Source organism: Azolla caroliniana, unplaced genomic scaffold (assembly GCF_043228905.1).
Source record: "Azolla caroliniana isolate FFs.n. ecotype wild unplaced genomic scaffold, voAzoCaro1.0.p SCAF_9, whole genome shotgun sequence".
In the NCBI taxonomy this organism is placed as follows: domain Eukaryota; kingdom Viridiplantae; phylum Streptophyta; class Polypodiopsida; order Salviniales; family Salviniaceae; genus Azolla; species Azolla caroliniana.
Window position 1 is genome coordinate 9,224,407 of NW_028230444.1, and position 15,581 is coordinate 9,239,987.

A 15,581-nucleotide genomic window follows, 5' to 3' on the forward strand; every position below is an offset into this window, starting at 1 on the left:
ATTGATGGTACTTGTGTCAGCCCACTTGTCAGGGGCTTGTATAAAAAGTGCTCACTGAGCATGGTGTATGTACAGAGTGTTCATTATTTGTAATAGAAATTGTTGTCTGCTCTCTCTGTCTCTTTCTCATCACCATCACCATTCTCTGCCTTTACCTAACTGTCGAGTTTCTGAAACCCAACTGTGTACTCAATGTTTATCGCATACACTTCCGCACATGTATTCTTTTACATGGGGCAAGACATAAAAGTGGTGTGAGAAAGTGAGACTGAGGAAGTGAGACTGCCTAAGGTTACGGTGCATTGGGCTTGCGTGCGAGAGTGGTATAGATGTTGGTGATCACCAAAAAAGGACTTGAATGGAGGGATCAATGGATTTGGGGAAGCCTATCTGGTGAACTAAAATGGCGCTAATGGAAGAGATACTACTACAAGAGTCTAACAAGATGGTGTGGGTTGAGTGACTAATGGTGGTGCATACCCACGAAGTGGAAGAGGCAGACGTTTGGACGCATGGGGCTTAGCTCTTCCATCAGCACCCCATTTTCCCGAAAGCTTAGCCAAAGATGTTGCGTCAGCCACGGTGATCAAGGCTTGTTGCTCGTGAGATTGTTGTTGCAATTTCCGGCAGTGATGTCGAACGTGTCCATAATTGTTGCAATAGAAGCACTTCGGGGCCCTTGGGCATCACGATTGGGAAGATTGCGGCGAGCCTGTAGTTGCACGTTTTGGACATCAATGTCCATGGGGATTGCTCCCTTGTTCAGGGCTCGCAAGTCAGTCGATGGTGGAGGGGGCCAACATGGTTGAGAGTCGGATAACGTCCAATCTTCGATGCATTGGGTGATGAGGCTGGCTTCGTTGAATGTCTTGGGCCCTTGGTCTGAGGCATGTCGGGTGATCGGGTGATGTCATGAAGCAAACGAGGCCATAAGAAGAAAAGCTTGACATGCTCGGGCATAGTAGGATCAGCACGAACGAGGAGTTGATTTAAACAAACACCAAATTGGCCCACTAGTCCATGTGTTTGTTGCTGCAACGTCTCGAGATGTTGCAACGCTGTCTGGGCTGAATTTTGATGGGCGAAGTTTTGAACGAGGAGATCCTGGAGGATCACCCAGTTCTCTGTCACTTCGCTTGCTTGTTGTACATACCAGGTGGCAGTGACATTTTCGAGTAGGGTACAAACTTACAAAGCTTTGCGCGCGTCGGACCATTGGTGGTAACTAGAGATCATCTCAAAGCAGTCCAACCAAGCTAACACATCCTTAGAGGGAGAGCCGAGAAAGACTTCAGATGAACCTTGGAATATGACCGATCTTGAGACCGTTCACTGTTAATGGAGAGGAAGAAGAGCATAGCTTGATTTGTGTGGCTGATTTGAAGCATGGCGTTGGAGAGGACTTGCAAGAGTTGCTCCACTTGGAAGGGGGGTGGCAGCTCATGAGGCTGCATAGGGGTGTCAATGTAGGAGGCAACAGGAGGGAGTTGTGACACCATGAACAAAGTGGTAGCGGGAAAAATTTTAACCCACTTCTCCACCAATATGTGAAATGCACATAAAGATACTCCAAACCAGCTTGCTTAGCGTCTTACTTCTTGCTCAATGTATAGTTGATACAAAGGTACCCATTTGGGTTGGCTTATCTTAGCTACATGCATCCTAAAAAAGGTATTCTAAAAGGGGGCACAAAGCAACACATACACACCACAACATGAAGGCATTTGTGCTAAAAAAGGTTTTGTGAAAAGGAGGCACAAAGGAACACGTGCACATCACAATATATTAAACAAAATAATGCAAGTTCAACCCTAAAAAAGCAAATTATATATTGTGGGTTAAGATTTGCATGGAAATAGAATACACTTGAATTCATAGGTGTAAATTGTAATTATTTGATATAAAAAGTTTCTTATATTTGTTGTCAAAAAATGTGCCCACATACTAATCAAATATTGTGGTTTCTGGAAGAGTTGTCCCCATAAAGCATGCCATAAGATTCTAATGTTTTCAACTTAGACACAAGGTTCACTTGTTTTTGCATATTGATCTCAAAATATTGGCCTTCAACTTTCTCTAGGATCTAGTCCTTTAGATAACAAACCATTTGAACATCACCAGTAATATATGTATTAGAGAAAAAAAAGGTCGGGTGAACAATTTGTACTATCTAGGAATCACATTGTAAAATATTCCCTCTTTTGATGCTAGCTTCAATGAAGCTCTTATTTATGAACATGTAGCCTTCTTGAATTTTTTTAGTTACCTTGCTAGAACCAATACTAAAAAACATTTTATATACCCTTTGCATCTCTATTTTAAAATGTTTTATCAGTTCTTATGTTACAATATCTAATTTGTGAACGCATTTTTAACCACCTTCATCTTTGTAGATAAAATGTTTTATAGGTGAGCAAACTCCTTGGGAGCCCAAATCTCAATGGTTTAGAAAAGCTAAATTTTGTGAATTAAATTCAAACTTACGTACACTTTCCATAGAGATTTTTGAGTTATACAAACTTATCTAATTTAGACTTCATCATAATGAAGTTCCACAATTTTGTTTTTTTAGGTTAGTAATATAATCTATGTTTAAGGAATGAATAGTAATCCAAGTGGCAGAAACTTCCCATTGCTATCCTTTCCACAAACTATGTTCTCAACTCAATTGGAATACTACTAGTATTAGGTTAATTAAAAATACTATAGAATAAGATATTGGATATCTAGCAATAGTTATTTGACCATTGTAGACATCTAAAAAGAAGGTACAAAAAGCAAGTAATTTAATTTAGCAACCCAATAATACAATATGGAGTTATTAAGCCAATGGATGATCTCCAAAACATAAAGCAAAAGAGTGATTTTTGAAACCAATAAAGATAATACATGGCTTGGAAAGAAGTTCAATTTATTCATTTCAGCCCAAGAGGAATGCTTCCGGATTTATTCGGAAATAAAACTGTCATAACTGACCTCTTTACACATGGCCTCAAGAACTGAAATCTTCAATTTAGGAAATCATCCTATCTTTCGTGAAGGAAGTAAATGATAATATTAGTAGTATTAGTGTAGACTTACTGGGGCAGATTGTAGAGCCTTTTGTACGAGTTCCTTTTGTTCAGAAGCATGTAAATTAGCAAAACCAGTGGCCGTTGCAGCAGAAGGTGGCCTTCCAACATACTTTATATCTTCATATGTTCCACGCTTCAATGCCTTCATTGCTGTCGCAAGACGTGGTGCTATGTACGTGTACCCTCCCATGTTCATTGGCTCTTCTTGGCACCACACTACTTCGGCATCTATGATCGGACAATGGAAAAAATCATTGATTAAAACAAATCTTACATTAACTATGATACACATTCTTTGTTATAGTTTTCTTTACTTTTCTACTTCCCTTTCTGGGGGGATAGATGAAAGATTATGACATCTTTAAAGGTTTTAGGGTTTAGGGACAGAGACAGAGTGAACAAAAGATGAAATAACATTTCTTATTATCTATAATACAAAGTCAAAAATGCATGTGTGAGACACCAAACAAACGAAACATAATTTAAAACCTCTAAGAAATTAAATCTGATTTCTTCAATGACAACTAAATTACATCCCTAACTAGATTCATAAGGTATAAAGACATTACGACAAAAAACATTCCCCTTGGCACCACATGACTAAAGCATCCATCATCACACCATGGAAAAGCTTAGGTTTGAGATACTTTTATAGTGAGCATACATTTTCTCTGCTTTCTGTTTGGCTTCATTGTTTTCTTTTGGAGAGGTGAACGGTGAATAGGAAATTTCAAAGTTACTTTCTGGAATATGAACGGGGGGGAATATTTATATTTTTCAGCTGTAAGGGATACAGTCCATGTAACTCTTTATAAAAGAGTATTTTTTTGCATTTACCCTACAATAAAATTTATTGTCATGTGAACTAAATGAAAGAAAGATGTCGTGAAGTCTCTGAAATTTTATGAACGTTATGCCCAAGTGCAGTTCCTATGAAAGAGAGAGAGTCTTGTACATATACCACTTTCGTACATAATCATAGCTCTTTATAATGCCAGTTTTTTCTGTATCCTAAGATTTTTTGTATGTATTATTCAGAAATAAAAATGCCTCTTGAAAAGCAAAGGTATAGATAGAGAAATTCTTACTTGGATAACGTTTTAGCTCTCTTTGGACAAGATCATAAGGGAAAGGGCTTAATTGTTCAACGCGGCAGATCGCGACATCAGTTCCTTTGACCCTGTCTCTTTCATCGTCCAGTTCATAGTAAACCTATATAGATTCCATCATTAAATGTCAGGAAGAATCACTTATTCATGGTAAAGTGCAAAACACCAAAATAACCCTTGTTGGGTATTACCATAATACCCATATGTTTTCAAAAATAATCAGAATTCCTCTATGTGGTAAATTGTGTACTGCACATAAGATTCTGGTAGTGTTTGAAAACTTTGGGATATTATTTTCTGTTTTTCTTATAATAAACCTATTAAAGCATAGTTCTTTGAGAAGACTGCATATACTTGCCTTTCCTGAGCAGAGAACAAGCCTACGGATGCTCTCCTCTCTATCCGAATGAAGATTCTGATCTTTGATAAGTCGTTTGAACCGAGTTCCTTGCTTGTCAAACCCAGGATGTCCTTGCACGTCATCAAATTCAGAAAGATTGGATTTGCATGCAGGATGCCGAAGAAGATTCTTAGGTGCCATCACAATCAATGGTTTACGGAAATCCCTATGGATCTGTTTCCAAAATAACATTATTAGAATAACATAAACCAATTGGAATGGATATAATACTGCCAGAAATGGAAGCACGGTGAAATTATGAACCTAACCTGACGTCTAAGCACATGAAAATAATTGGCTGGAGTTGTTATGTTTACAACTTGCCAATTACATTCTTGGACCTGAGTACGCAAAGACGGATCCATCTCTGGTATGACAAACGGGTTATCATTGCTCATCTGCAAAATGCAAGAAATACAGCAATATATGTTAAATACCATATATTGCCAATAATACTTCAAAATCAGCAAGGAATTGCTTATTATTTCTTTATCAAGTATAATGAAAGAAGGTTATCAGTAATGTGTTTAGTAGGAAGCATTTTCAGGGGGTAAAAAAATGGTTCAGAGTCTTTTATACTGCCTAACTAGGAATTATAGGAAGAATATTAACAATTTTGTGTTGCATTAGCAAAAGAGAAAGTAAAATAGGGTTTCAGATAAGCATCAGTGTGGGTTAAGATATAACAAGGTCAAATTATTGACGGCACATACAGATACAAGAGAATCACCAGTGTAGACACAATGGGACATGAATGGATATATGTACAAATCGGAACCCATAAAAGCTGCTTTGTAAAAATACATATACTTCTAAATAAGATGGTGAAGAGGCTGTTTATGATGTAGATCAATCTAGACATGTCTACGATGCAATATGGGAATATTATCTTACTTGCAAGTAACGTTCCATACGCCCACTAGAGTGCTCTGGCCCTTGTCCATCATAACCATGAGGGAGTAGAACCACCAAACCAGCTTGTCTCAGCCACTTTGCTTCTCCACTACTCAGAAATTGGTCGAATATGACTTGAGCACCATTTGCAAAGTCACCAAATTGTGCTTCCCATAAAACTAAGGAATTTGGATTTTCCATGGAGTAACCCAACTCAAATCCAAGAACAGCAAACTCTGAAAGAGAACTGCACCAGTGTTCCAACAAGCTCTGTAAGTACTGATGAATATATATACCAGAGGTCATAGATTGAAATATTCGCATTCATCAACATATTTGCATATGTGAATATTCACGAAAAAAAATCATGAAGAATGAGAATAATAAAATAAAGATAAATAGTAAAATAAGTTGAGCCTTGAACCCAAGACCTAAGGCTAGTAGTTTAACATACCAATTATAAAAAATAAATAAATAAGAATAAAAAATATTCTAATTCAGTCGCAAAAAAGAAGAAAAAAATAGCCAAAAACATGCGGTGAATATTTCTATAAATATTCGCACTTGAAAGCATAAGTGAGGCATATATGTATGTATGTATGTATGTATGTATGTATGTATGTATGTATGTATGTATGTATGTATGTATGTTATACACACACACACACACACATATATACATATATATGTATATCATATCTGAGACCATGAGGCATGTAATTTAGACATTAATCATGCATGGCATTACATGCTATAAATCATGAGAAGTAAAATAATGGAGAAAATACATAGATTTCTGGAGAGAGATGGTGTGCTAACAAGCTCCATGTAAGTCAAGATTTTCAAGTTATCCACTAAAACAAAATCATTGACTCCATCAGTATCGAGATACACCAAAGCATATACACAAACAAAGAGTTCATATGCATGGCACGCCTGATGTAGCAAATCTTGTATACAATATACCGACAAGTAAAGACAAGCATTGAATAAAACAAATGACTTGCATTACATACTTAAAACCAGGATCAGAGGGTTACTCGGACAATTCACCTGTTACTAACTGTAAACATTCATCTTCTTGATTCATGATAACGTTTTATTACTTTAAAACCAGGATCAGAGGGTTACTCGGACAATTCACCTGTTACTAACTGTAAACATTTCATCTTCTTGATTCATGATAACATGATCGAGTGGGCAATACTTTTCTCCGGTCAATTGATCGTGGAGTACAGAATGTCGGTGACTAAAAGTACCCCTCTCAACATCCTGACCACTTAGTCGCACATGATTGCCCTCCACAAGAAGTGTTCCAAAAGCAAGAGATTCTGCCGTCGCCCAATCTACACCTTCCCCAGTTTCTATCATTTGGGCACGCTGATCATATAATCTTTTAATTGTTCGGTGCGGATGGAAATCAGATGGCAAGGTTGTAATGGATTTGCCCACACTTTTCAGGATTTCTGGTTTAACCCTGTTGGAATAGGTTGAAATAAGCATTTAATGGTTTATTGAAATGAATAAGAAAAGTAAAAACAAACAAAAGACATGGATGTTGTTGGTTATCTATCAAAATGGAAAATTTTGGAATACCCTTGATTATCTCTTTATTTCCCCAAATGCCCCCTATGACCTACGTCACGCTCCTCTCAAGAAATATATGTGCTATTGAGTAATTATATGCTCAATCCATCCCTTTTTTTCTCTCTTTTGGGTGTTGCGCCTGGGCATTTGATGGAATAACAAATGCTTATGGGCATGGCATTAACAGAAATCAGACAGTAACCTCAGGAGTATTTTAGAGTTTTTTCCTTACCAAGACACCCATACATTTTCATAAATTACCATAATACTACACTGACGTAAACAACTTAGTAGTAGTTTTTTGAAAGCTTAGGGATATTCCCGTAAATAAACAACAAATTAAAGGTACTTTGCCCAAAACATGGCATCCAGATAATAGGAAAATGTTCATATATATTTGTACCCTGTATTTCTTATTCGAGAAAGCTGTTCTGGACCTTTAAAACCAGCCCAGAATGCTGCAAGCCAATCCCGTGTTCTTGGAACATAATCCTTGCAGTTATTGAACTCTTCATTTAAAATAGACATAACTTTCTCGTGTATCTGGTCAACTGCTGCTTTTGTCATCACACCAGTCTCAATTAAATGCTTTTGATAAATATCTACAGCTGGTGGATGATTCCTGATAACCTGTCAGAAAACATAAATTTACACAAGTTCTGATTATTCACTAAAAAAATAACAAGTGTGAACTGCCAATGGAAAAGTCCATTTTGTAATGGACAGACCACTCATAGGCTGGGGCAAGTGCCAAAAGGCCACGAACTCAACTATCAGTCCAGCGGCAATGGCCACTATTGCAATGAGTTTTCTCGTATCAATGGGAAAACTGTCAGAAGTAAGCTGCAGGACACAGGATGAAAGAAGCCACATAAAGACAGATATTACACGCAAGGATCTGCTGGCCAACCTTGGATAAGGATGTATATATACATGCAATAATATGGCACCTGCCAAGAGTGGAGGCAACCAGGAGATGACGACCAGATACCAGTACAGCCAATCCTTTTGAGAACACTTCCAGAATTGGAGATTGGATTTTGTAGGACAGGATGTGACCACATCATTGTGGGAACAGAGCAGCCAAAAGCAACAGCCTCAAAACATAACTCAGAAAACAATATAGCTAGGTTTTAGACAAGAATATAAAAAAAGTGTTCAAACCATGGGTAGAGGAGCCCACAATGGCACGATTATCCCAGTCAACAGTATATATCACCTACAATGAAGCATATAAACGGGGTCCTATTTCAACAAATAAAATCGTAATTTAAATTCTACAAAAGATTTTATAAACAAACAAATAGGATGGGATAACAAACTGGATCATGCATTATGGGCATTCTGAACCTCATATGAAGTAAGCACAGGAGTGACACCTTTTAAAATGTCATATAGACTAAAACACAGTTGCCTTCTAAGTACCAAGCCTCTGAATAGAAATAATCAATGGACAAATCCCCAAAAGCTCACTTTCAAGATCTTTGTTGTGCTATTGCTGCTACAATCAGAAAGGCAAGGATAGTAACTGGATGTAGTACAATGACAGAACAAAGCATGGGAGAGACAAATCAAGCAACCAAACAATATTCAAAATAAGACGATCGGATACTGGTCTTCAATGTTTGGGAACAGGACACATCACTGACAGTTAACTCTGAGACAAGTGGGTCGTTCATCAAAATGGAATGATGACACCACAAGGATTCTCCCTCAGGCACCTCTAGACAAAAATCTCCATCTGACTAAGACTGTACAGGGAATAAAGATTCAGGCTGAAAGGAGGGATCTAGAAATAAGAATCATAAAGTAAAAATAATAGTAACTGGAAGTGAGACATTAAACCTATTTAAAGAAGTAATGGCCACAAATAGGAAAATTACAGCCACCATAATAAATCAAAAATCATCATGCTAATATTAGGCAGCCAATGTAAAGAAGAGAACAAAATTGAGGAAATTATTGAGTCTTGGCACAGGTGCACAACAGAGCAAAACGGGAGCAAACAAGAGCAGTAAGTAACAGAGACCTGCAGGAAAAGACGTATCATGGGTGCCATATGACAAGGATGGAGACTTGCAATATAACCAAGAAAACCAAGACATCCATCAAAACCCACACAGCCAATCTTGCCTATTGAATTGTAGTAAGCATAGAAGGGACAATGAAGTGGCCACACACAATGGAGTTTCAGCTCAGTAAATCCAAGAGAGCAAAGATAATGGATTTTATGTAAAGAAGAGCATGGCAACCATCAAAACCATGAACCAGTGAATGTGAATGCAAGGTTGATCCACGAAGTGCAAAGGATGTTGATAGATGGGGCGAAGTGGCAAAAACACATGGAAGAAGCAACCACGAAAGGAGCAATATGCATCAATGTAAAAATGCCATGAATCAAGAGAGGAGACCCCCATTTAATTTGTTCCTACAAAACATGGGACTCCCAGACAGGTGATACAACTTATCAACAAGAGGGATCAGGCAGCCAAGGAAGGAAATCAGCTATGTTGGGTCCTACGATACAAAGCAGTCCGCATGGCTCATGCAAGTGGCGCAGTGCTGGAAAAGGAGGGTAGAGGTTTGTCTATGTCCATCTCAGAGTGATGACCAAAGCAAGTATCTGAGGGAAGGAGCAGAGCACTAGTCATAAGGGGAACAGTATCAAGATTTAGCAGCAAATCAAATCAAGGCGAGAAAACTCTAGATGGGATGAAATCCTGGAGAAACTCCTCGAGGATGAATAGTGATTTTGATCAAATGATAGATATGCAAACATTTGTAATAACAGAAGTTCCAACTACAGAAGATTTATATCTCCTGGGAGCCTACAAACAAATTTAGCACAATTTCAAGAGTGATGGGCATCCTGTGCGAAGAATTATCAATCCACACAATTATAGACTGCAGGCTTCTGCTTGGGTTGAATGGGCACAGCAGTTTGAGGCACTACAAATACAAGTCAATGAAACTCAGATTCAACTCCAATGCAAGGATAGAATCAGGGACAGTTCATGCAATTTTCCATTAGGTGAGCTCATTAGGGAAAACTCAGACTCAACTCCAATTGCAAGGACAGAATCAGGGACAGTTCATCCTAGTGAATTGAAAGTGCGAAGTAGAATCAATTCACTAGGTGAGGAAGTAGAAGACAGACCAAAAACCTTATGGACTAACTCCAAATCAAAGACAGAGGACCAAGAAATCCACGAAACATTACATGGGGCCTTCCAGAATAGCTAGGATGAAGTAGCAAGAGCATTAACCAAGAATCAATCTTATCCTTGAGAATGTCAGCCTCAAAAGTTGATGCCACAGGAAACTGTTATATTGTTGGTGCAATAGAACAAATTCACAGGGCGGCTGAAAGCAATCCTTGAGATGATCAACATGGAGACCAGGGAAGCCAGATGATGAATCAGATGATCAAAGTTAGAATCAGGAAGAAGAGGCAGAAGAAGAAAGAGAAGCACCAAGAGAAGGGGCAAGGGAAAAGGGGAGAGGGGGGGAGAAAGAAACAACTGTTTTTGTTAATCTGTAGATGTGAATAACAAAAGAAAAATGTTTTTCTACTCCAGCTTTATAGACTAAATGGCTTGAAATATAATAATGAATAACCTGAAATCCAGTTTGGAGCCTGATGGAATTGAAGTCGCTGCCCTCTAAAATATCCAATATAGAAATGTTGGTTCCAAAAGGACAGTGTATATGATTCCCCATGACGATGACATTGACCTTACAAACTGGCCTCAGCAATGTCCAAGACAAAGGAGCAATGGATCCAGCTGTAGTGACTCTATTCTAGCCAGGATAGTCTATTCTAGCCAGGATATTCTATTCTAGCCAGGATATTGAGTGTTGATCATTGAGTGTTTTTATGCCTAGGTGAATCATTGAGTGTTGATCTCTCCATAAGAGCAGATAAAAGAGCAGCTGTAGTGGGAACATCTGGTAGCAAGGTATCCAGATAGAAAGGAGGTATGCAGAGTAAGTAAACTGTTGGAGCGTACCTAGTGTTAGGCAGGCTGACAAGTGTGACCCAAGCTAGGAAGTGGAACAATATAGTAATGGACAGGAAACTCATAAGCCACACTCAGAAGATGCAAGGATATAGTGAAACTAGTATATAAGGACGAGGTAATAGCATCCAAGGGAGAGTTTTTTGTACTTAAGTTCTGGTTAGCATGAAAAGGGGTGTGACGTTGTGTGGAAAGCATTCCATTCTAGGAAGCTTCCCTGTTTTGATCTCGCAATGTCTTTGAATATGTAGTGAGTGAGTATCATGCAAAAACCAATACTACTAGGCGAAATGTAAAGAGGTAGCTGGATGAATGAATGTCCCTTTCTAAGTTTATAAATAAAGTAGTAATATAATACGACTACATTAATCAAGGGAAAGTGAGCACTTGCACTAGGAATCTGAAGTTTGAATTGCAGATCTTTGAAATTCTTAGCCATGTACAGTATGTGATGCTTGAGTATAGAAATCCAAACTTCAAAGTTTCTTGATGTAATTGGAATCCATTCAGAGTACTATTCCATGAAAACATATTCAAAATGATGACGTGGAATGCAAAACAGGATGGGACATCAAGCATATCTGAATGCAGGTGTGGTTGAGGAGATGTAGATGGAGATGGGGACGTACACATATACACAAAATATACATATATACATATATGTAATAAATGAGATAAAAATAACCTACACCATTCTACTCTTTAGAACATACAACTTGAAATTTTAAACCAAGAACATGATACATCCGTAAGGATAAGATAGAATATCAAGATTCAGATACAGCACATCATATATGAACATATCATCTATCATATATGTCTATTATCCTTAGATGACACATCATTGAAGGGGTAAACATGAAATACTGTTGTTTTATATAAATGCATTCCTGTCTCAGTTACTCAGCTGTCACTGGTAAATCTAAGTCAAAAGTTAATGATGATACTGAAAGAAAGAGATACCTGGTACATTTTCGGTTGTGTGAAAGATGGTTCATCAATCTCATTATGGCCGAATCTTCGATAACAAACTATATCCACGACAACATCAGAATGGAAAGTATTCCTCCAATCAGCCGCTAGCTCACATACATGTGCAACAGCTTCCATATCATCACCATTAACATGAAATATAGGTGCATTAAGGGCTTTTGCCACATCAGTACAATAAGGTGAGGATCGACTAGATTTTGGATCAGTAGTAAATGCAACCTGATTGTTGACAACAATATGGATAGTTCCCCCGGTAGTATAATTTGGCAAATCACTTAAATGAAGTGTCTCATAAACAACACCTTGACCTGAAAAGCTTCCATCTCCATGGAGTAGAACACCCATATTCTTAATCCTTTCCATGTCTTTACTATAATATTGCTTCGCTCGAGTTTTCCCAACCACAACAGGGTTAACCGCTTCCAAATGACTAGGGTTTGCAACAAGAGAAAGATGAACTCTCTTACCACCTCGAGTAGGCCGATCATATGAAGTACCTAAGTGATATTTCACATCTCCACTTCCAGTATAAGTTCCAAACTCGTCAGCAGGCTTGATTCCACCACTAAATTCACTAAAGATATGGCGTAATGGTTTCCGAACCACATTGGCTAGAACATTTAGTCTTCCTCTATGAGGCATCCCAATAACTATGTTTTCTACACCAAAGTCAGAAGCTCTATCTATAAGCTCTTTCATGCCAGGAACTAGGGTTTCACAACCTTCTAACCCAAACCTTTTTGCTGCTGTCCATCTCTGAGCCAAGAAATTCTCAAAATTCGTGCTCCAAATAAGGCGGTCTAGAATTACTTCTTGCCGATCAGGACTATACTTTCCTGGAATCTGAGTCTCAATTCTCTCTCGAAGCCAATTACATTTGTCTCGATCAGAAATATGCATATATTCATACCCAATATGCCCACAATAGGCTTGCTCTAATCGAGCCAAAATTGACCGAAGTGTTTGAACAGGTCGATTCTCCGAGAGGAAACCTGACATTCTCCACACCCCGAGAAAAAACTCTCGATCAAGATCAGCATCAGTAAACCCATAGAGAGAAGGATCAAGGTCCGCCGGAATTGGCCTTACTTCCAAACCGAGAGGATCAAGCTTTGCTTTCATGTGACCATTCACTTGATAAGCTCTCACAAGGAGCAAAAGCCGCATGCTTTCTTGTATAGTTTGTCCCGAGATGCCAGGCATGGTGGATGCTTGGCCGGTGAAATTAATGAAGAAATTGTTCCATGACTCGTCCACACTGCTAGGGTCAGCTTCCCATGCTCTTTGCAGTTCTTCTAGATAAACGCTACTCGTGCCGTCAAGGAAATTGTCAGTAAGTTTCGAAAGAGGAACTGGCCTTGGGATCGGAGCCGATTGAGACCTCTCCGGAGTCCCATGAATGGATCTCGACCATTCATTCGAGGGGCAGATCGAGGGCGAAATCAAAGACTTTGGAATACTTGAGATTTTATTTGAATTTAAGGCATCCTGGAGAGGTGAGACTTTCCTGTGTATAGAGAATGATGAGGAGAACGACAGAGACGGTGAGGGAGGGCGAAGAAGGCGAGCTTTCCGCAGATTAGCAGCTCTGTAGGCTGCCGAGGAAACCCTGATCCATCCCATTACTCTGAAACTCGAGAAGTCGAACCTGACCTCTTCTTCTGTCGGGCGTTCGTTCTTCAACACACTTCTTCTGATTCTTAGCAGCGGGGAGGGGAGAAATTCTTCTTAATTCTGCTTCTTCTTTCCTTCCTTCTTCTGATTTGCACACACTTTCCTTTCAACGGAAGCTTGGTTATGGCGATTGAATATGATAATTACTGTAGAAAAGAAGAGGAACAGGGGAGGAGGAGGAGGAGGAGTAGTAGTAGTAGTAGGCTTAGCCTTCTCTTCTTCTTCTTTCTCTGTCTTTTCCTATTACATACATTATATTCTTCTTTCTTCTAACTTCTCTTCTCATGGCTGCTAATCTTTTTTGACTTTTTTGTTCTATTATTTGCTCATGTTGTGGTGGGGGGGTGGGGGGGCATGGTATTATTATTGTTTGTTCTGGGTATTCAACACTTGCCCCACTCTAGTGAACTTTGTTCATCGGAACCTCTCTTCTTATTGTTCTGGTATCCAACACTTGCCTGAAAGTGACTCGGCCTGGCCTGCTCCCATCGCGTGCACCACACACCCCAGCTTTTCTCGTTATTCTCTTCACGAAAGGGATCATCAATCACGTCTGAATTTTAAATCTGCAATCTGATGACTCCCATCTTGCATCGTTCTGGTATTCAACACTTGCCTTTGCGTAGTGAGTGAGCTTTATTCGTCGGAAACTGACTCGGCCTGCTCCCATCATGCACCCCAACTTTTTTGTTATTTCCCTCGCGAAAGAGATCAATCACGTTATTTTTATCAACAAATTTGATGACCCGATCCTGCACTCGTTCACTTTATCAAAAGAGAAGTGAGGAAACAATATCACAACTACACTACCCCTATAGTTAGTGGGTGACCATACTTTGCACCAAAGAGTGATGAAGAAGAAGTCTTGCCTATTGGCAATTCAACATGTTCCACTACCCCTATAGTTAGTGGGTGACCATACTCCATTATGACACCCATTGTATGTAGTGTTTTTCACACACATTTATTAATATAATTGTGTATTTCCACCAAAAATAAAAAAGAGAGAGTGATGAAGAGAAAGAAAGAGAGATCGATGTAGGTGAGAAAATTGGGTTTCAAACCCAAGATGTAGTGCTAGTAGTGTAAAACGACTTACAACTAGGGTAAGCTAATTACAATAATAATAAAAAGAGAGAGCTTCAATCTAGAAGAAAAGAGAATAACGAAGTTGTAAAAAAACCTATAATCTTGTTTTAGGCTTCATTTGAAAAAGGTTTTACAAATCTATAATTCTAGCCTTTTCCTACTTGTCTTTTGTTCTAAAGAGTTCTAGGGCTTTTCTTCATCTCTCTTTGTGTCTCATCCATGTGTTTAGCTTAGGAGGATGGGTGTGTCCAATCCATCACTTGGCTTTAAAGTCAAGTATGTTGCTTGATTAACTAACAATTGATTTCAAACTTAAAACAACACCTTTCCTTTTTAAGGGGCCATCATTTCCTACTAAGTACTATAACCTCTACATAATATATACAATATGCCGTTCTAGTTGTGTTCACTCACTCTAGAGGACCAACATAAACCAAGGAGAGTGAGTGGGGTATCTTAAATTATAATAGAACTAGTATCTTCCACGGATTTATTATATAAGGTTGGAATTTACACACAAGTGCCCCAAGAGTGTTTGGTTACATAGGAGGTGTGTGGTTGAACTATCCATTGAGATGTGACACAAGTCTTAGACATCTCTTTTGTCGAAGGAAGCATACATCCATCCCCTAAACTTTCTAAGAGCTCATAGAATACTTTGATTTTGAGAATGACAAAGAAGACTTAAATATAATAAGTAAGTTCACTATTTTGATGAGGATGATTTTACAAAATGGTGAAG

At 38.6% G+C, this 15,581-nt stretch overlaps 1 protein-coding gene across 1 annotated transcript; it reads right to left on the minus strand.

The window, feature by feature from the left end:
* Positions 1 to 2,769: 2,769 nt before the first annotated feature.
* On the minus strand, positions 2,770 to 13,729 carry LOC147860120 (uncharacterized). The gene is made up of 8 exons (XM_087325196.1): positions 12,047 to 13,729; positions 7,468 to 7,694; positions 6,622 to 6,954; positions 5,478 to 5,724; positions 4,853 to 4,981; positions 4,542 to 4,757; positions 4,163 to 4,286; positions 2,770 to 3,302 (listed from the first exon to the last, which is right to left on the minus strand). Exons 1-8 carry the CDS (start codon positions 13,697 to 13,699, stop codon positions 3,067 to 3,069), a joined length of 3,165 nt encoding a protein of 1,054 aa, XP_087181322.1. The 5' UTR covers positions 13,700 to 13,729; the 3' UTR covers positions 2,770 to 3,066.
* Positions 13,730 to 15,581: the final 1,852 nt, after the last annotated feature.